The sequence below is a fragment of the Triticum aestivum genome, chromosome 4B, assembly GCF_018294505.1.
Source record: "Triticum aestivum cultivar Chinese Spring chromosome 4B, IWGSC CS RefSeq v2.1, whole genome shotgun sequence".
Taxonomy (NCBI): Eukaryota; Viridiplantae; Streptophyta; class Magnoliopsida; order Poales; family Poaceae; genus Triticum; species Triticum aestivum.
This window is the reverse complement of record NC_057804.1, coordinates 603,594,345-603,616,316: the sequence shown is the minus strand read 5'-3', so window position 1 is coordinate 603,616,316 and position 21,972 is coordinate 603,594,345. Positions and strand designations below refer to the sequence as shown.

General features: G+C 41.7%; 1 protein-coding gene and 1 long non-coding RNA gene across 2 annotated transcripts; one reads left to right on the top strand and one right to left on the bottom strand.

Annotated features, from left to right (window-relative positions):
- Positions 1-892: 892 nt before the first annotated feature.
- On the bottom strand, positions 893-4,838 carry LOC123093523 (uncharacterized). Its single transcript, XR_006445379.1, has 2 exons — positions 3,874-4,838; positions 893-2,177 (listed from the first exon to the last, which is right to left on the bottom strand). It is a non-coding gene; the product is annotated as an uncharacterized lncRNA (long non-coding RNA).
- A 424-nt stretch (positions 4,839-5,262) lies between these two features.
- On the top strand, positions 5,263-20,127 carry LOC123093521 (mitogen-activated protein kinase kinase 1). Its single transcript, XM_044515506.1, has 9 exons — positions 5,263-5,678; positions 5,768-5,893; positions 6,244-6,331; positions 7,679-7,816; positions 8,334-8,558; positions 8,679-8,861; positions 8,971-9,191; positions 19,674-19,719; positions 19,838-20,127. The coding sequence occupies exons 2-9, from the start codon at positions 5,820-5,822 to the stop codon at positions 19,928-19,930; spliced, it is 1,068 nt and encodes a 355-aa protein (XP_044371441.1). The 5' UTR covers positions 5,263-5,678; positions 5,768-5,819; the 3' UTR covers positions 19,931-20,127.
- The last annotated feature ends 1,845 nt before the right edge of the window (positions 20,128-21,972 follow it).

Sequence of the window (21,972 nt, the reverse complement as noted above, 5' to 3'; positions counted from 1 at the left end):
AATTATTTTAGGTGTCAAATAGGGTAGAAAATTTTATTTTGGGCCAAATAGGGAACCAAATTTTAAGAAATGGCCAAATAAGGAATTCTCTCTACTAGCAGTGCGTGCATACGCACGTGAGATCGAGTCTACTGACGATGACGTAATTTATCTTTTGATCTGACAACGTGTTGCTGCAGCTTCTGCACCCTCAAAAGTGCACTTCTTCTTGCTTGCTTTTTTATTAAGAGAATTCTTTTTTTTAGCATCAGTACATACACAAACGCTCATATACACGCGCATACACTCACTCCTATAAACGCACACATGCACACTCTACCCTTATGAGCACCTCCGAGAGACTAAGCCGGCATATCATCTAAAGATTTACGAAGCCATCGTAGGCGCCTCGTCGTCGACGATTTGAATCCTGGTAGATTGGAAATGTCACTGTCCACCTAACCATCTCAACCACAGGTTGGTTCATTTTTATTACTAGTATAAGCTTGCACGTGCAATGCACGTCTAAAATGTTGATGAAGTTAGTTTACATGTTACAAATTTAAAATAACTTTTGCAGAAAAATAGAAATGAAATAGATACAAAATAGCATGTCACTCAAATTGCATTTTTGAAAGTGAGTCACCATTGTGATCCAACAACCAAGTGAAGAATTTGTCTGGCCAAGATCACCAAGCTTTTTGAACAAGCTGATTTTCAAGATGAATTTACACATGGTGAGCAGGTTAGTCCTGAGCACATGCAATCAAAAAATTGAATTTATGCAACACTTGCTCAATCCTACGAATGACTATTAAATAGTTGATCAATTTCTCCTCTCCACAAGTATGGTAGTATCTTCTTTTTTTAACTGGAACACCTTGCATTCCAAACTTACGATGGACAAACACAATTGGCGGTCACAACCCAGGTTACATCCAGCGGGAGGTCTGGAGGCCAGAAGACCTGGCTCCCAATGCACTCCGGCTACCAAGGTTCGCCAACACATGTGTTGGTTTATTACAAGCTCTCGGACAGTACATGACTTTGGCCTCTGTGAAACCTAACTGGAGTAGATATTCGGCTTGACGGAAGAGTACCCCCAACGGAGACCGGTCTGGTGATGTAGAGGTAACTTACTGTTGCAGACCCATGGAATCGGTTTCAAAAATCGCACGCCCCACACCTTGTATTTCATCAAATTGGATTGCCTGCAGAAGGGTTGTAGCCTCAGCTTGCAAAGCGCTGGACTGAGCTGTTAGACGTCCGACAGTAGCACAATCTCCGTCAGCATCCCTAGCAATCAGGCCCCACCCACCCTCCTTTGATTCATCTCGGAACGCTGCATCCACGTTTAGTTTGATAAAATCAGTGGGGGGTTTCAACCAGGAAGAAACATGTTTCTGCACACCAGGAGGTTTAGCCTCGAGGAACTCTTTCCATTGAGCACACCTAGCGATGTTAAATTAAAATTCCATCTCAGACATGTGCTTTTGGTTGTGATTCACTTTCTTTCTCTCACTCCACCAGGACGATAGAAGAGCAATAGCTCACGTCTTCACTTCATTTGACATTTTCAACAGGGCTAGAAGAACCTCCTTCGGGGTTTGGCAGTCCAACAGTTGGCTACAGACATGTTCCAAGTTGCAAGCTCTCCACATTTTCCCGACTTCCTTATAGCATAGAAACAAGTGTGCACCATCCTCAGGAAGCCTATGACATAGCACACAATCTGTGTTAAGCACCACCCCAATCCTTTCAACATCTCTCGGAAGGTGGTGAATATTGTGTGCAAAACGCCACAAAAAATGATGGATCTTTGGCAGGCAGTACACTTTCCAGAGATCACGACATAAATTGTCTTGCCCCATGTTACACGATGAGCACTCTCCCGGTGGCTTGGTCTTCTGGTTCTGTAGCAGATCAAGGTGAACTCTTTAGGATAACGTCACCAAAAACATGCCCTTGCTGTCAGGTTGCCATCTATCAAATCCTCATAGTGTTCGCAGATTGGGATGCGAAGGATCACATGAGTGTCTTCCGGGATAAAAGTTTGCCTCACCAGCTGGTCATCCCACTGATTTGAGAGTTGATCGGTCAGCTCAACGACCTTGGCACCTTGTCAAGACGGATTGAGTTTGCCCATAAATTTAACATTGTCTTCTTATATCTACTTGCAACCAATGAAGATGGCTCCCCTGCATGTATTAAGGTTTTGGTTGATGTTTCTTACATAAAAAAAATCTATGGGTCTCTTTTCAAACATGCATTTCGTATTAGTAGATGGCAAAGAAGGCGACTCAACTTACAAATCATGATCCGAAAACCAAAATAACAGTAAGAACACAAGCAAAATAGAGAAATTAAGCAAAGTATTTTCCGTGTAATCCTCTATAGCACATTTAAATAAAGCAAGACATCTATCATAGCAAAGGATACCATAGCTCTCTTACAATTTTTTTTACAACTTCCATATTGTACATAACTGAACTCTATGCTTATTAATTACTTGTGCCATAACTAATTCAGTCATGGTACAATCTTAATGCATGCAGAGTTCAGTTATGTACAAATGATTCAGAACAAACTTGTGGAGAATAAATTACAAAAATAAGGTTTTTGTTGATGTTCCTTACATAAAACAATTTATGGGTCTCTTTTCAAACATGCATTTTATTTTTGTAGACGGCAAAGAAGGTGACTCAACTTACAAAAACGTGATCCGAAGACCAAAATAACAGAAGAACACAAGCAAAATAGAGAAATTAAGCAAAATATTTTTCGTGTAATCCTCTATAGCATATTTAAATACAACAAGCCATCTATCATAGCAAAGGATGCCATAGCTCTCTTTCAATTTTTTTTACAACTTCCATATTACAAGCATACTGCAACTCTATCTCCAAATTGCTGAAAAGGGGCTAAATAGTTATTTGCTCTAATTCGAAACTCGAGGTCAGCTTTAGTATTGTGGTTGTATCTCGCAAATCATAAATTCGATTCAAACAAAACTGCACCTGTTGGCTTACAACGAACGACATAACTTTCACGACTGGCTTAATTTGGTACTAAGCACTGTTTGATTCCAGTTTGACCAGTAAGTTCGCTGATTCAGACATGCAAAGGCCAAATCATTCCTTAGCATTAATTTTTCAAATCCATCTACTTTCCATATAAGGCTAATTGGGGTTTGCTTTTGCTGCATCGAATCACTCATTCATGCCAAATTCACAAGTGTTCATAATGAGGAAAAAAGTGTTCGTAATGAGGAAAAAATGTTCATAATTTCCGTTACATAAGAACGCATGAAGAAGCAAAATTGAGGAGCAGAAGCCATAGCTGCAACATAGGGAGGCTACTGTTGGAGGTGAGAGGCGATGAATGTCGTGGTGGAGTGGCTCAGCATGGTAGAGACATCGGCCGTGTCGGAGGGATAACAGAGTTGAGGAAGACAACTGAGATAGTAGCTGTTGAGCGGAACATGTCACGTGCTGCTGAAGTAAGCCTTTGGTGATACTTACCAGTTCTAGTGATACTTGTCAGCCTAAAACTTTTTGGTCACATTTGGTGATGAAGCCAAACTCATTGTCCATGATCTAAATAGTTCAACATTTTTTCACTGCAAATAATATGCATATCTTACTGTGTAAAAATAGTTCACTGATGACCTTGTGTTCCTGTTTTACTTTCTGAACTGTGCATGACCAAAGCCACCAAAGCCAAAGTGAAAAAGGAAAAAGGATCAATGCAGTGAGTTTGAGTGGTACTGACAACAGTCTGGGACATCAGATTCACAATGTTTTTTTGGCACAATATTTAGTGTGTTGATATAACCACAAAGTACAGAATTTGCAAATACAGATATACTTTGTCATGATCTCAGAAAAGAAATACCTGATTGGGTGCAGGATCTTTGTCTGATAGATTAAGATATATTTCGCGACAAAGTCCAAGAAGCTCTGCACTAACAACGGCATTCAACTCAACAGATAAGCCCTATGTTATAGAGGAAAATAGATCCTTTCTAACAAACTGTCTCAGCTCAGCCCCGTTTGTTGAAACAGCAAGGTGAATCAATGGACCACAAAAGGGTATTACTTTAGTCATTGCTTCACTATCTGTCCAACTGAATATTCTCAAAGTAGTTAGGGCAGTGCCAACATTAAGCATAAGAAATCTGCAAATAATTAGTACCAGTCAGTCTGTGTTCATTTGTTAAGGTGTTTCTGGATGAACTTTAAGAACCAAGGTAAACACACAAATGTGGCAAGAATTTTTTTCTATTACCCAGTAAGAGAGCTGGAAGCAAATGATTCCAGACTTTTAAGAGAAGAATCAATCCGGGTGACATTTCCAAGTTGTTCCAAAGATGTAAGTCCACTGTTCAAACCAGGTAATGCTAAAACCCGAAGCACAGAACAAACTTCACGAACATCTTTCCATCTTTGAGTTTTCCAATGTCCCTGACCAGATTGGTCTGAAGAATTGTTTTGTGACTTGGTAACAAAAGTAGAAAAAGAAGTGCTACCTGGCTCAACGGTGGATCGCGGGCTGGACGCCGCCGAGGGAGGTCGTGCTGGCCGGGGGCGCCGCTGATGGAGGGCGCGCTAGGGCGCTGCAGGAGGCACGGGGGCGGGGGAGCCACCGAGGGACACCGCCCTGGGACGCGGTGGGTGGCGGGCGTATGAGCCAGGGCCCGGCGGCCGGCGGTTGGGCGGTGGACGGGGGTCGAGGTGGGAGATGCGTGAGCATAGGTGGTTTCTGATTGCGCAGATGCGAGGGCGTCGTGGCGGTGGCGGAGCGCGGACAGGCGCGCCTGCCCTGCCGATGATTCCTTTTTGCGTGTCTCGCTTGCGTGATTGTAGAGGAGTCGCGGACTTGGGGCATCAGCCGATTACGCTTTGAGGGAAACGTACTTCGCGGACGATTTTCTGGCAGAGTACGTTCGCAAGTTCGATTGTTTAATACTTCCTCCGTTCTAAAATAGATGACTCAACTTTGTACTAAACTTAGTACAAGGCTGAGTCATCTATTTTAGAACGGAGGGAGTAGTACAGTACATTAGTATCAAAAAACGTCTTACATTATAGAACGGAGGGAGTAGTATAGAAGAGAATTCTTCTTCTGTTTTCAGAGGAGGAATGTGCATTGGGTCTCTCTATATATAGATCGTGGCCCAGAAAAGCTTGACTCGCATTTAGGGCTTTGAAAGCTACGCTGGGCCAGGCCACACACAGCTGAGTCCATCATAATAGCCCAGTGCCCCAGTCGGCTTCACTGAGCGCGACCACTGTCTGACTCTGTACTGAGTCTACTGACCAGGGCAGCCCCTCCTCCCTCCCCTCCCCTCCGTCCGCTCGCCGCCACGTCCCCGGCCGACCCCTCGCCGCCGGACCGCATCTCCTCCCCTCACCTCCCACCTCCAGATCCGCGCGCTCCCCGCCCGCCGCCGCCGGGAACTTTCCTCCGAGCTTGATCCATCCAGTGGCCGGCGACAGCGACCGACCGCCGCGCGGATCGATCCAGCGACCAACCTGGAGCACGGCTGCTAGCCGTCCCCTCCCAGTCAACCCAAGTCGCACCACGTGCCACCATTTTGACCAGCTCCGCCGCTGCTATTTTTCTCCCTAAATTCCTCCCCCGGCCTTCCCTCACACCGACGGCGCCCCGGCCGCTCCTCTCCGTCCGTCGTGCCTCCGGTGAGCGTCCGTATCCGGCCTGGTCCAAAGTCCGTATTTTTATGCCGACTCGTCCGATCTCCATCTAACCTGCTTCCGGCTTTGTCCAGCTCCGCGTCCATCTCCCGCCCCAGAAACCCTAGCCAGAGGGAGGAGGACACCATGAGGGGGAAGAAGCCGCTCAAGGAGCTCACCCTCTCCGTGCCTGCGCAGGAGACGCCCGTCGATAAGTTTCTGTATGTCTCCCCCATTCCTTGGCCTAAATTTCATGTTTTTCCCTCTCTTTTCCCCCTACTAAAGCTATCACAGGTTTGGGCTTTATGTCTAATAAATGAGAGATTTTTTGGGTGCCTGGGTAGATTTTTGTGGTTTATTTGTGGATTCTGATGGGGCTGGGTAGCCGGTACTGGGTTGCTAAAGCATAGATTTACTTTGAAGGCATTAAGTGTAGTGCTTGATTTGAAATTGGTACGGCCTGACCTGCTGAGCTGACTCAGCAATCTGTATGTCAACGAAAGTATTTAAGTCCAATGATTAGTTTGAACTTAATATGTGTTGAGTTGCTGAGCTGCATGTGGTATTTCAGGACTGCGAGCGGTACATTCAAGGATGGTGAACTGCGGCTTAATCAAAGAGGTTTGCAGCTTATCTCCGAGGAAAATGGAGATGAACATGTGAGTTCTCGGTTCAATACTTTTTAATGACTACTTTTGTTGTCTCTCAATTTGTCCAATTGTGTTTGTGTTGTATTGTACTTCGATCGTTCATGTTTGATGCGTGGGCGCGCATGCGTGTTGCACTGTTGCATGCGTCAGAGTCAGTGCACTCAGATTGAACCGTATATACGCCACTATAAAAAAAGCGTACATGTCGCCACATGAAGTGCAATACAACACAAACACTAAATTACCGAACCAGGAACTTGCATATTCATCCCTGTCAAAGACAACCATTTAATTTGCACATTACTTTGTGTTCTGAAGAAACAAGAAGTGTCTCAAAAACATTTCTAGACACAAAAAAGTAGTGCAGTAAAAGATCAAGCCTTCAATAGCTTCAACAGGAAAAAGGAGAAGGAAAAGGAAAACATATTATATAAAATAGGCAGTTTAGGCCAAGGAATCAAGGAAACCTACATGAGTTTATTGAGAGGCGTCTCCTACGCTGGCAGAATGAGCTGGAGTTCCTTGAGCGGCCTCTTCCCCCTCATGGTTGTAACACCCCGGCCACAACCATCGGTTCCTGGCCGTTATGCCTGACGGGATCTAGACTAGCCCCATAGACCAACACTAGTCTTTCCTGTGCACTTTGTCCTCACTCGTGCGCACCTCAGAAGGACTTCTCGGTCAGTCACCCATCCTCAAATTACCCCATGCGAAGCAACCTGGAGGTTCTTTGGAGATGAGCTTCTGAAAAAGAAGGCGCACCTTGTTGAAATGAGTAGTCTATCATTCCTATTAAGCCATGATGTCACAATGGTAGGTATCTTCCTATGGTTAGTGTTTCTTCGCTAGGAGATGAATATGGAACTGGCCAAAGCCTTAAACTAGTTGGGGAGTAGGTAGGAGACCAGGTGAACTGCTATGGAGATATGGAGTTTGGATCTGCCCAGCTGAGGCACGCTGAGAGAGCGGAGCAACCTTGAGGAAGGCCTGGGCCACGATAGGGTAGATGGAAGTGAAGATGGGGCATGTTGTACTTCCATCGACCAAAGTTGCTAATTTATGGACCGCGGGGGCCAGAGGAACCCTTTCAGTTTAAACTTGGTAGCCATTTCATCCATAATCATAACATATTTGCAGAAATTTCCATTATGTTTCGTGATTATCTTGAGTAGATGTTAGTTTTTAATGCCTAGGATTGAAATTATGTACTCTGCTGCTCGCTATTGGTTATTAGATGCCACCAACAGAAACCACAACAAGAATATATTGTTCTTCAGTTTGTGTTTATTAGTATTTGGATAATGATCAAGTTGTTTCCGAATTCTGTTTGCATCTTGATTTGTTTCTTTTCCTCAGCAATCAACAAAAATGAAGGTGGAAGATGTGCAGTTATCAATGGATGACCTCGAAATGATTCAGGTCATTGGTAAGGGAAGTGGTGGCGTCGTCCAACTAGTGCGGCACAAGTGGGTGGGCACATTTTATGCCTTGAAGGTAACAGTACACTAAATTCACCTAGTGGGCCGCACAAATGCCTATGATGGATTTTTTTGTTGATGTTAGAGCATTGGGGTAGACTGCTTGTTTTTTTATCGTACCTGTTTATATATTTTCATGTTTGTTAACATGGAAGTTAATATGTTTATCTGTTTGAACAGATTTGCATTCTATGCATTGTTATGACAATCTGATTATTCTACATCTGAAGACTTATTTGTTTTGTTTTGTCACTTTGTGATGGCATGGCAATATATTCAATTAGATCCACATTTATGCACACCATTAAAATGAGTTGTAGCAAAAACATCTAGTACTGGCTGATCTTTGCCTGCAAAATCTCCACAGAACACCAATTTTAACGGAAACTGACACTAATGTATGAGAATACATCAGGTAACGATATACAGCCGATTAAACATTTTCAAGCATTATTCCTGGTCTTTGTACTGCTGTGGCATTTCGTTGTCCATATGATCTATCAGTCAATTGATTATTTTCAATTTCTTCACAGGGAATTCAAATGAACATTCAGGAGTCAGTACGCAAACAAATAGTACAGGAGCTCAAAATAAATCAAGCAACACAGAGCCCCCATATCGTCCTTTGCCATCAATCTTTTTACCACAATGGTGTAATATATCTTGTTCTGGAATATATGGATCGTGGATCTCTTGCAGACATAATTAAACAAGTTAAAACCATTCTGGAGCCATACCTTGCAGTACTTTGCAAGCAGGTATGTATCCGTTTGGCCTATGGTTTGACTGCATCCGGAATATTCAAATTTGGTCACATCCGATGGAAGTTGTAGCTAGAGTCTGGCACATCTAACATTAATAATGTCTTAACAAATCAGGTTTTGGAGGGTCTGTTATATCTTCATCATGAAAGACATGTGATTCACAGGGACATAAAGCCATCTAACTTGTTAGTTAACCATAAAGGTGAAGTAAAGATTACTGATTTTGGGGTGAGTGCAGTGCTAGCAAGTTCAATCGGTCAGCGTGATACATTTGTTGGAACCTACAACTATATGGCGGTATGTAAAAAGATCTGCTTTGTCTTCTGACTGCGGCTTATGCTCATAATGGTTATCTGGGGTGCTCAAAATTTGCTGTAATAGTTTTCTCCCTTTCCTTTTTGTGCAGCCTGAGCGGATTAGTGGCAGCTCCTATGACTACAAGAGTGATATATGGAGTTTGGGCTTGGTAATACTTGAATGCGCCATTGGCCGCTTCCCCTATACTCCTCCGGAAGGAGAAGGTTGGCTAAGCTTCTATGAACTATTAGAAGCAATTGTTGACCAGCCACCACCTTCTGCACCAGCAGATCAGTTCTCTCCAGAATTCTGCTCATTTATCTCTTCCTGGTACGCTAAACATTATTCCGAGGAACTACATATGAAATTAGCTCAGTCACTGCATTTCTGTTTTGTCTTCTTGCTTAGTATGTTTGAATGAACTTCTTGCCCTGTTTTCTAAAGTTCTGATTTTCTTTTGCGTGTCTTTCACGTAAATATTTTAAATTGTTTGTAAAGTTAACTTGTTTTAATAGTTATCTGCTTTCTCGTCCACAGCTCATGGACTTTGTCCACTCAAGTATTATTTCCCCCTTTGAGAAAATGTGTTTTTGTCTATTCAAGTATACTTTCCCCTTTGAACAAGTGTGGTCTTAATAGAATTGTTTTAGTGTGATAATTTGGACTTCATTAATTCTGGAGAATAAATGTTTAAACTGCGCGGTGTTCTTCAGATTAGAATTAGTGAAATCTTCAGATGTCCAGAGTTTATAATGGTGACAGCAAACGGCCGAATCAATGTTCTTATTATAAAAATTACATTTCAGTACAGCCCAAGAAATTGCAGCCATCCCAAAAGGATCGACTTGCGTCTCCAGACAACAGCTACTCAGGGCAACTTGCCATGTAACTATCTGTTTATCAAACCCTGTTTAAGTAGCTTATTGGCCTTTGAAACTTCAAGCAGTTTAGCTAATCTGGAGTTTGAGTTATCAATCATGTAACAACCCTGATTTTCAGTTTAATGTCAAAACATACTTATTGATTTAAGTTAGCTATGTTAATATCTGATCTAATTGTTGTGTTGATTGACAAAACCATGACTGTGAGGTTATAGTATAAACCAGTTAACAATCTGGCATCTTATCTTACTGATGGATTAAGGCATGCCAAAAAAACACGGAAAATAACCCTCCTACTATGCAGGGTGTATGAACCTGACCAAATCATGTTGTGTGACCCAAAAGGAAGAGGAAGGAGTACCAAAGAACAATAGGCATATGAGGCATCACAAAAACTCAAACCAAAGACTCCGATGAGGAACGAGGGCTTTAGCCTTCCATCACGTTCCCATGCCCACTGCTCTTAGGTCTTCTTCCTCTTCATGTCTCACAATGGACATCTTATACCAGCTGAATATATCCACATAAATGTTCAGTTTTTCTAAAGATTTGGCAAACAAAAAGGAAGAGGAAGGAGCGCTTAAGAACGATAGGAATGAGAGGCACTGGGAAATACCAAATGGCATTTCCACCTCAACACAAGATGTGAAGAACCGATAACTTAGGCTTTCCTCTATGTTCTCATACCCATTGCTCTTAGGCCCTCTGTTTCTTCCTCTTCCTAGCTCGTTTTTGAGATTTCACATCGAATATGTGCAAAAATATAGTTGGTTTGTAAGCTAAAGCAACCAAGCAAGCCAAAAAAGGAAGAGGAAGGAGTGCTTTAGAACAATGGGAATGGGAGGCATTGGGAAACACCAAACTAAATTCTCACCTCCAACACTAGAGGTGAAAACCGAGCAGGTTAGGCTTTCCTCCATGTTCCCATTCCCACTACTCTAAGGCCCTCTATTCTTCCTCTTCCGGGCTCGCCTTTGAGGTCTCATGTTATCTAAACATGTGGGCACATGTCTATGGTTTCTCCATCAGAGCTATCACGTAAGCGAAAAGGAAGAGGAAGGAGTGCGCAAGAATGGTAGGAATGGGAGGCATCAGGAAAGGATCCATGCCAAATATTTGCACCTCCAACACTTGAGGTGCAAACAAACATGCAGGGCTTTCCTCCATGTTCCCATTCCCAATGCTCTTGAGTTCTCTCTTTCTTCCTCTTCCCGGCTTACTTTCAGTGCCTACAAATCTAATGAAACAAAAACTCTCAAAGAACAAGCTTGAATTGTTGGACAAAGCGATTCAGCTTTGAGGTATAAGTAATGGGTGGTGCAACATATGCAGAACCTTAGAGGAGAAACTAATGAAGACACCTGATGCATGTGGGCACCATTCTACAGTCAATGATAATGGGGCCACATAATTTCCGGCCCTGTCCTATTGTCCTCTACTCTTAATTTAGGGCACATGTGTAAAGATCTCTTCTCCTTACCTTTATTACCCATATCAGAAACTGGTACATAATATCCATACCAGCCTTTTTTAGAACAATATCCGTATCAGCCTGTGCATTTATGGTGTCAAAATATGTAGCAATAAGGAGTTAGAGCTAAAAGTAATATGAAATTGGACAAATTAAACCCTGTAAGTAAACTTGGAAAAATTACACAACAGTGGGGCAAAGATTGGAACATAATGTACTTCGGACCGCTGCAGTATTAGAGATGACATAATGTGATCAAAACATGATAAGAGAGATCTCATATCTGCAAAACCAAAATATCTATAGGCTATTTTATCAAGAAAAAATGTGTATAGTCGTATTGCTCTTGAAGTGTTTAGTATCCAAATTCTGCAGGCTGTACACAACTACATGGCATGTGAAAAATATAGGAAAAAACATCTCTCCAAAGAAACCATCACCCTCGATCCCTAGCAGTGGCGGAGCCAGCCTGTGAATGCAGCTCGGGCAATACTTAACTGTGATAGTGTGAGCTGGCACCTGCCGAAAGAAATAATCCTTCTAACCATAGATTATCACTAGTGCTTAGGAGTAATTTTCTGGACTAGCCCAGGCAGCCGCCCGGGGTTGCCGGGAGGTGGCCCCGTCACTGATCCCTAGGAGGAAAAACCTTGAAGAATAAGGTCACATATTCCGTCTAAACTCACTATACACAGTATTTTAAGAACAAGGTTGGGACACAAAGGAAGAATAAGATCCCGAAGAGAGTATGGTACTTCTTCCATCCATCAAAGTACTTCCCAGTTCAACCTTGTAGCTCAGCCACCATTCCCCAAGGATTAAAACAGCTAGGTTGAGATGCAAACAGCCAGCAAGGTTCAAGAGTGGGGAAATAAGCCTAATCCCGCACATCTAAACAATGTATAAAAAGACAACCATTTATGAATTATGATCAAGTGCACAATTCCATTGGAGTTTACAATTTTTTCGACGCTGCAGATATATCTTGTTGCAGTCATTGCTGTTTCTTGCTAGCCTGCATATCTATCCATTAGTTTGCTATCCCATGTGTGAACTCTAGGAATTGATGGTAAAAATAATCTGCAATGCACATATCTTTACATGTTCTGTGTGCAAATTGCCATATTTCACTCTGATGGTAAAAATAATCTGCAATGCACATAAGGACTAAATCACATCAATGACACACCACCTATTGTTCCCATGCCCACTGCTCTTGGGCCCTCTTTCCTTCCTCTTCCTGTCTTACTATGGGCATCTCATATCATCTGAATATATGCATATGTATGTTTTTTTTTCTAAAGCGATTTAGCAAACAAAAAGGAAGAGGAAGGAGCGCCTAACAACGATAGGAATGAGAGGCATCGGAAAATGCCAAACTGAATTGCCACCTCAAGACAAGAGGTGAAGAATCATCAATTTTAGGCTTTCCTCTATGTTCTCATTCCCACTGCTCTTACGCCCTCTCTTTCTTCCTCTTCCTAGCTCGCTTTTGAGATCCCACATCGAATATGTGCACACATGTATTTGGTTTCTAAGCTAAAGGAACCAAGCAAGCCAAAAAAGGAAGAGGAAGGAGTGCTTTAGAACAATAGGAATGGGAGGCATCGGGAAACACCAAAGCAAGTTCTCACCTCCAACACTAGAGGTGAAAACAAAGCAACTTAGGCTTTCCTCCATGTTCCCATTCCCACTGCTCTTATGCCCTCTTTTCTTCCACTTCCCGGCTTGCCTTCAAGCTCTCAAGTTATCTAAATATGTGGACACATGTCTATCGTTTCTCCATCAAAGCTACTGTGCAATCCAAAAGGTAGAGGAAGGAGTGCACAACAACGGTAGGAATGGGAGGCATTGGGAAAGGATCCATGCCAAATATGAAATGTTTGCACCTCCAACACTAGAGGTGCAAACAGAAAAGCAGGGCTTTCCTCCATGTTCCCATTCCCAGTGCTCTTGAGCTCTCTCTTTCTTCCTCTTCCTGGCTTACATTCAGTGCCTAGAAATTTAGCGAAACAAAGGTCTCGAAGGACAAGTTTGAATTGTTGGACCAAGTGTTTCAGCTTTGAGGTATAAATAATGGGTGGTGCGCCATATGCAGAACCTTAGAGGAGAAAGCAATGAAGACACCCGGTGCATGGGGGCACCATTCTACAGTCAATGATAATGGGGCCACATAATCACTGGCCCTGTCCTATTGTCCTCTACTCTTAATTTATGACATGTGCGTAAAGATCTCTTCTGCTTACCTTTATTAACCATATCCGAAACTGGTACATAATATCCGTACCAGCCTTTTTTTAGAACAATATCTGTATCAGTCTGTGCATTTAGTGTCAAAACATGTAGCAGTAAGAAGTTATGACCTAAAAATAATATGAATTTGGATAAATTAAACCCTCTAAGTAAACTTCGAAAAATTACAAAACTGTGGGCAAAGAACCACCAAAGTGACAGTTAATTGGTACACATGGTACTTTGGACATGAGCTGCATTATTTCAGATAACAGAATGTGATTACAACATGATGAGAGGGATCTCATATCTGCGAAACCAAAATGTCTATAGGCAATTTTATCAAGAAAAAATGTGTATAGTCTTAAGTAATTTAGTATCCAAATTCTGCAGGCTGTACACAACTACATGACACGAGAGAAATATAGGAATATATCTCCAAAGAAACCATCACCCTCAATTCCTAGAGAACACATGAAGGTATAGTGATCACATATTCAGTCTAAACTCATTATACACATAGTATTTTAAGAACAAGGTTCGCACAGAAAGGAAGAACAAGATCCCGAAGAGAGTATGGTAGCTCGTCCACCCATCCCTCCAAGAATTTAATCACCCAGGTTGAGATGCAAACAGCCAGAAGGTTCCGGAGTGGGGAAATAAGCCTTATCCCGCACATCTAAACAACATATAAAAAACAACACCGTTTTATGATCAAGGGTACAAATACCATTGGAGTTCACAATTTTCGAAGCTGCAGATATATCTTTGTTGCAGTCATGGTTGTTTCTTGCCATCCTGCTTATTTATCCATTAGTTTGCTATCCCATGTGTGAACTCTTTAGGAACTGATGATAAAAATAATCTGGATGCACAGATTGCTACATGTTTTGTGTGCTAATTACCATTTTTTGCGCTCTGATTTCTGCTCGTACTCTTAACTACAGTGGACAGAGTGGTGTGTCATCGATGTGATTAACTAAAACAGTAAGACACTAAAACGCATTTACCATGCGACTCTGTCTAAACTCCACAGTCCTCACATCATTCTTGACCTGCAGCAATTGGCTCATATCTACCATTCAAATACTTTCTTTTTTCGAGCAACCGGCAAGAACTCCTCAGTCCTCACATCATTCTTGACCTGCAGCAATTTAGCAATTGGCTCATATCTCATATCATCTGAACATATGCATATGCATGTTTTTTTTCCTAAGCTGATTTAGCAAACAATAAGAGGAATGAGCGCCTAAGAACGATAGGAATGAGAGGCATCGGGAAATGCCCAACTGAATTGCCACCTCAAGACAAGAGGTGGAGAACCAGCAATTTAGGCTTTCCTCTATGTTCTCATTCCCACTGCTCTTATGCCCTCTCTTTCTTCCTCTTCCTAGCTCGCTTTTCAGATCCCACATCGAATATGTGCACACATATATTTGGTTTCTAAGCTAAAGTAACCAAGCAAGCCATAAAAGGAAGAGGAAGGAGTGCTCGAGAACAATAGGAATGGGAGGCATCGGGAAACACCAAAGCAAGTTCTCACCTTCAACACTAGAGGTGAAAACAAAGCAAGTTGGCTTTCCTCCATGTTCCCACTCCCACTGCTCTTATGCCCTCTTTTCTTCCACTTCCCGGCTTGCCTTCAAACTCTCAAGTTACATGTCTACTGTTTCTCCATCAAAGCTACTATGCAATCCAAAAGGAAGAGGAAGGAGTGCACAACAACGGTAGGAATGGGAGGCATTGGGAAAGGATCCATGCCAAATCTTTGCACCTCCAACGCTAGAGGTGCAAACGAAAAAGCAGGGCTTTCCTCCATGTTCCCATTCCCAGTGTTCTTGAGCTCTCTCTTTCTTCCTCTTCCCGGCTTACTTTCAGTGCCTAGAAATCTAGCGAAACAAAAGCTCTCGAAGGACAAGCTTGAATTGTTGGACCAAGTGTATCAGCTTTGAGGTATAAATAATGGGTGGTGCACCATGCAGAACCTTAGAGGAGAAAGCAATGAAGACATCTGGTGCATGGGGGCACCATTCTACAGTCAATGACAGTGGGGCCACATAATCACTGGCCCTGTCCTATTGTCCTCTACTCTTAATTTATGGCATGCACGTTAAGATCTCTTCTCCTTACCTTCATTATCCATATCCGAAACTGGTACATAATATCCACACCAGCCTTTTTTAGAACAATATCCGTATCAGCCTGTGCATTTATGGTGTCAAAATATCTAGCAATAAGAAGTTATGAGCTAAAAGTAATATGAAATTGGGCAAATTAAGCCCTGTAAGTATTAAGCCCTGTAAGTAAACTTGGAAAAATTAAAAAACAGTGGGGCAAAGAACCACCGAAGTGACAACTAATTGGAACACAAGGTACTTAGGACATCCGCTGCAGTATTAGAGATGACAGAATGTGATTAAAACATGATAAGAGAGATCTCATATATGCAAAACCAAAATGTCTAGAGGCTATTTTATCAAGAAAAAAAAGTGTATAGTGCTATTGTTTTTTAAGTATTTAGTATACAAATTCTGCAGGCTGTACACAACTACATGGCATGTGAGAAATATAGAAAAAAATATATCTCCAAAGTAACCATCACCCTCGATCCCTAGCAGTGGCGGAGCCAGCCTGTGAATGTAGCCCGGGCAAGACTTAACTGTGAGAGTGTGAGCTACCACCTGCCCAAAGAAATAATCCTTCTAACCAAACCATAGATTATCACTAGTGCTTGGGAGTAACTTTCTGGACTAGCCCAGGCAGCCACCTGGGGTTGCCGGGAGGTGAGCCCGTCACTGATCCCTAGAGGAAAACACTTGAAGGTATAGTGATCACATATTCACTATTCAATCTAAACTCAATAAACACATAGTATTTTAAGAACAAGGTTGGGACACAAAGGAAGAACACGATCCCGAAGAGTGTATGGTACTTCCTCCACCCATTGAAGCACTTCCCAGTTCAACCTTGTAGCTCGGCCACCATCCTCCAAGGATTAAAACAGAGGTTGAGATGCAAACATCCAGCAAGGTTCAAGAGTGGGGAAATAAGCCTTATCCCACACATCTAAACAATATATAAAAAGACAACCATTTAAGATCAAGTGTACAATTTCCATTGGAGTTTACAACTTCTTTGATGCTACAGATATATCTTGTTGCAGCCATGGTTGTTTTTTGCTAGCCTGCATATCTATCCATTAGTTTGCTATCCCATGTGTGAACTCTAGGAATTGATGATAAAAATAACCTGCAATGCACATATCGTTACATGTTCTGTGTGCAAATTACCATATTTCACACTCTGATTTCTGCTTGTACTCTTAGCTACAGTGGTGTCATTGATGTGATTTAGTCTCTAGCATGAGTTCAACATAGGGAACTACTGAAAATTTGTACCATTCTATGTGTTAAAGTTGTGTGTCTCATCTTGTTAAGTCTCACGGTGTGCTTGTTTATATTTCTAAGAAGGCCCCTTTTCAGATATAGATATGTATACTTCATATATATAATACCTGAAAGGTAAATTAAATGTTTTGGCATCAGGATTCGTGTGCAGAATAATCTTTAACACAGAAATTTGCAGTCCAACTATGTAGTGTGAATGAACTTGAATAAAATCGTATTATACTACTATGAATCCTCTTCATGTTGTGCAACACAAAAAGACGAGCAAGGGGCTCCAAAGAATAATAGGCATGGGAGGCATCAGGAAAACTCAACCATAGCCTCTTTCAGCGTTGCACGAGGAACTGAGAGAGCTTTAGCCTTCCATCATGTTCCCATGCCCACTGCTCTTGGGCCATCTTTCCTTCCTCATCCTGTCTCACAATGGGCATCTCATATCATCTGAACATATGCATATGTATGTTTTTTTCCTAAAGTGATTTAGCAAACAATAAGGAAGAGGAAGGAGCGCCTAAGAACGATAGGAATGAGAGGCATCGGGAAATGCCAAACTGAATTGCCACCTCAAGACAAGAGGTGAAGAACCATTAAGTTAGGCTTTCCTCTATGTTCTCATTCCCACTGCTCTTACGCCCTCTCTTTCTTCCTCTTCCTTGCTCCTTTTGAGATCCCACATGGAATATGTGCACACATATTTTGTTTCTAAGCTAAAACAACCCAAAAAAGGAAGAGGAAGGAGTGCTTGAGAACTGTAGGAATGGGAGGCACCGGGAAACACCAAAGCAAGCTCTCACCTCCAACACTAGAGGTGAAAACAAAGCAAGTTAGGCTTTCCTCCGTGTTCCCACTCCCACTGCTCTTATGCCCTCTTCTCTTCCACTTCCCGGCTTGCCTTCAAACTCTCAAGTTATCTAAATATGTGGACACATGTCTACCGTTTCTCCATCAAAGCTACTATGCAATCCAAAAGGAAGAGGAAGGAGTGCACAACAACGGTAGGAATGGGAGGCATCAGGAAAGGACCCATGCCTAATATTTGCACCTCCAACACTAGAGGCGCAAACAAACAAGCAGGGCTTTCCTCCATGTTCCCATTCCCAGTGCTCTTGAGCTCTCTCATTCTTCCTCTTCCCGGCTTACTTTCAGTGCCTACAAATCTAGAGAAACAAAAGCTCTCTGAAGGACAAGCTTGAATTGTTGGACAAAGTGTTTCAGCTTTGAGGTATAAATAATGGGTGGTGCGCCATATGCAGAACCTTAGAGGAGAAAGCAATGAAGACACCCGGTGCATGAGGGCACCATTTTAAGTCAATGATAATGGGGCCACATAAGGACCGGCGGTGTCCTATTGTCCTCTACTCTTAATTTAGGGTATGTGCATAAAGATCTCTTGTGATTACCTTTATTACCCATATCTGAAACTGGTACATAATATCCATACCAGCCTTTTTTCTAGAACATTATCTGTGTCTGCCTGTGCATTTATGGTGTCAAAATATGTAGCGATAAAAAGTTATGAGCTAAAAGAATATGAAATTGGATAAATCAAACCCTGTAAGTAAACTTGGAAAAAAGTACAAAATAGTGGGGCAAAAAACCACCAAAGTGACAACTAATTGGAACACAAGGTACTTTGGGCATGAGCTGCGCATTATTATAGATGACAGAATGTGATTACAACATGATTAGAGAGATCTCATATCTGCAAAACGAAAATGTCTATAGGCCATTTTATTAATAAAAGTGTGTATAGTCCTATTGTTTTTTTTAAGTAATTTAGTATCCAAATTCTGCAGGCTGTACACAACTACATGGCATGAGAAATTATAGGAAACATATCTCCAAAGAAAACATCAAACACATGAAGGTATCACATATTCAGTCTAAACTCATTATACACACAGTATTTTAAGAACATGGTTCGGACACAACGGAAGAACAAGATCCCGAAGAGAGTATGGTAGTTCTTCTACCCATCAAAGTACTTTCCAGTTCAACCGTAGGTCGGCCACCATCCCTCCAAGATTAAATATCCCAGGTTGGGATGCAAATAGCCAGCAGGGTTCCAGAGTGGGGAAATAAGCCTTATCCCACACATCTAAACAATATGTAAAAGACAACTCCAATTTATGATCAAGTGTACAAATTCCATTGTAGTTCACAATTCTCGAAGTTGCAGATATATCTTGTTGCAGTCATGGTTGTTTCTTGCTAGCCTGCATATTTATCCATTAGTTTGCTATCCCATGTGTGAACTCTTTAGGAACTGATGGTAAAAACAATCTGAATGCACATATTATTACATGTTTTGTATGCCAATTACCATTTTTCGCACTCCGATTTCTGCTGGTAGTCTTAGCTACGGTGGTCAGAGTGGTGTGTCATTGATGTGATTAACTAATACAGTAATGCACTTACATGCATTTACCATGTGACATTGTCTAAACTCCTCAGTCCTCACATCATGCTTGACCTGCAGCGATTGGCTCATATCTACCATTCAAATTCTACTTTTTTTCGAGCAACTGGCAAAAGCCCTGCCTTTCCATATAGAAGAGAATTGACCAATTTATTAGGAAACCTGGCCGAAAACAGACCATTTGAATACTTTAGAACTTACAGTCAACTCCATTTATTGGATATATGTTTTATTGGTCTATATTTTAGTTAGCGATTATTCATAATGAAATTTGCACATCTTGAAGGCAACCGATGGTTCCTGCTAGCTTTTGCTTTGTAGATTTGTGCAGTCTGTGTAGTATATACATGCAGGAGCATATCATATTGCAGTGTTATTTCATATTACTATCTTGCTTTGCAGCATACAGAAGGACCCCGCCGAACGGATGTCTGCTTCAGAACTCTTGGTGAGCATTCCCTTCCACTTTACAAGTTGTTGTAGCGTGTCCAACTAACTGTGGTACCGTTGATTCTGTCGACTAGTGTGTGTGCTGAATCGTCGTTCGTTCGATGTTGTTGTCGCAGAACCATGCCTTCATCAAGAAGTTCGAGGACAAGGATCTAGACCTGAGGATCCTCGTCGAGAGCCTCGAGCAGCCCATGAATGTGCCCGAGTGAGGCCGTCGCTCGGGGAGGTGAGGCTTTGCAGCGAGTTTCTTCCAGGGCCGCCCTCCTGACGGCAATTGTGTATTGCTGTGAACCTGATGAATGAGTGACCAGCCCCCCACCCCTGTATGTGATGATGTTATGTTGGAAAATTCCCAGAGGATTCGAATGGATTATTAATGTATGGTAATGAATCAAGGCCCTTTTGATGTGTGTCTTGTTATGAATGAATGGATCTGCTGTGGCTAGTTGCTTGTAGTGCATGAGAATGCAAGGAACCGTGATGCATCGTGCAGCGTCGTGTGGCGGTCCGGTTTATGTGGTTTGTACTTGGAGTGCAACCTTGGTTGTCCCCTGGGAATGACCCTATGTTTTTGCTAGTGATATACCCTGACTGCTGTTGCCATGGTTACTACGTAGGCAGCAAACGGAATTAAGCTGGCTGAGAAGTTTAGGATGAGGCGGTTGGATTTACTTTTTGTTTTGCACTAAAGCAACGAAGGGTCCACGCCACAAAGGAATCCCTAAAGCACCAGTCCAGTAGCAGTATGTTTTACTGTTTGGACAGCAAGTGCAGTTAGTCGTACCGTGATGTCAAGAACTAGAATCCTTGCTTAAATCTGCTTCTTACTATGACAGTCCTTGATTGAATATTTTCCTTATTATGTTTCGAGGTTGCTTCGTATAATCATGATGTACCGAACGTCAGTTTTTTAGACATGGCAAAGCAAATCGAACTTTTTTTCATGGCAAACTATGTTGGTTGAAAGATGTAAGGCCCCGTTTGATAGCAAAGTATTTTTTAAGTATTTGGGGAATACTACAGGTTTTTGAGATTATCATAGTTTTATTTATAATGAGCTGTTTGGTTGCCCCTAAAAACTGTGCTTTTAATTCTGTAGTATTAGGCAAACTGCAGTTTTTTCTCCGCGTAAAAAAAGAACCCCAAACCTCTTTTTAAAAAATAGAGCTGCTGAGTGCTTGAACGCAACGGCTAAACAGCAAAATTTACAGCGTTATGCGGCAACAGCCAAACAGGTTCTATGTATTGTGAATACTCCAAAATACTCTATTTTGATAAAACTATGATATCTCACACCTACATGCTATCAAACACAACCTAAGTTTTCCTCGCAAAAAGAAAGAAAGAAGGTTGGAAGTTTAGTGGGCGAGCATGGCAAATCCGGTTAGCTCATGTATTTTTGTCACGGAATTGTTGTGTTTTATAAACTAAATAAATTTGCCATCATTGAGAAAATGTGTTTTTGTCTATTCGAGTACTCCCTTCGTCCTAAAATTCTTTGTCTTAGATTTATCTAGATACGGATGTATCTAACACTAAAATTTTGAAACGGAGGATGTATCACTTTCCCCTTTGAACAAGTGTGGTCTTAATACAACTGTTTTAGTGTGATAATTTGGACTTCATTAATTCTGGAGAATAAATATTTAAACTGCGCGGTGTTCTTCAGATTAGAATTAGTGAAATCTTCAGATGTCCAGATTTTATAATCGTGTTTTTTGTAACAGCAAATGGCCGAATCAATGTTTTTATTATAAAAATTACATTTCAGTACAGCCCAAGAAATTGCAGCCATCCCAAAAGGATCGACTTGCGTCTCCAGACAACAGCTACTCAGGGCAACTTGCCATGAAACTATCTGTTTATCAAACCTTGTTTAAGTAGCTTATTGGCCCTTGAAATTTCAAGCAGTTTAGCTAATCTGGAGTTTGAGTTATCAATCATGTAACAACCCTGATTTTCAGTTTAATGTCAAAACGTACTTATTGATTTAAGTTAGCTATGTTAATATCTGATCTAATTGCTGTGTTGATTGACAAAACCATGACTCTGAGGTTGTAGTATAAACCAATTAACAATCTGGCATCTTATCTTACTGATGGATTAAGGCATGCCAAAAAAACACGGAAAATAACCCTCCTACTATGCAGGGTGTATGAACCTGACCAAACCATGTTGTGTGACCCAAAAGTAAGAGGAAGGAGTACCAAAGAATAATAAGCATAGGATGCATCACAAAAAGTCAAACCAA

What these genes read in the sequence shown, in the direction of transcription:
- LOC123093521 (XM_044515506.1), top strand. Translation starts at nt 5,820, where the DNA reads ATGAGGGGGAAGAAGCCGCTCAAGGAGCTCACCCTCTCCGTGCCTGCG. An exon ending in GCACATTTTATGCCTTGAAG is followed by an intron (nt 7,817 to 8,333) that starts GTAACAGTACAC and finishes ATTTCTTCACAG; the next exon opens with GGAATTCAAATGAACATTCA. An exon ending in TGTCTGCTTCAGAACTCTTG is followed by an intron (nt 19,720 to 19,837) that starts GTGAGCATTCCC and finishes TTGTTGTCGCAG; the next exon opens with AACCATGCCTTCATCAAGAA.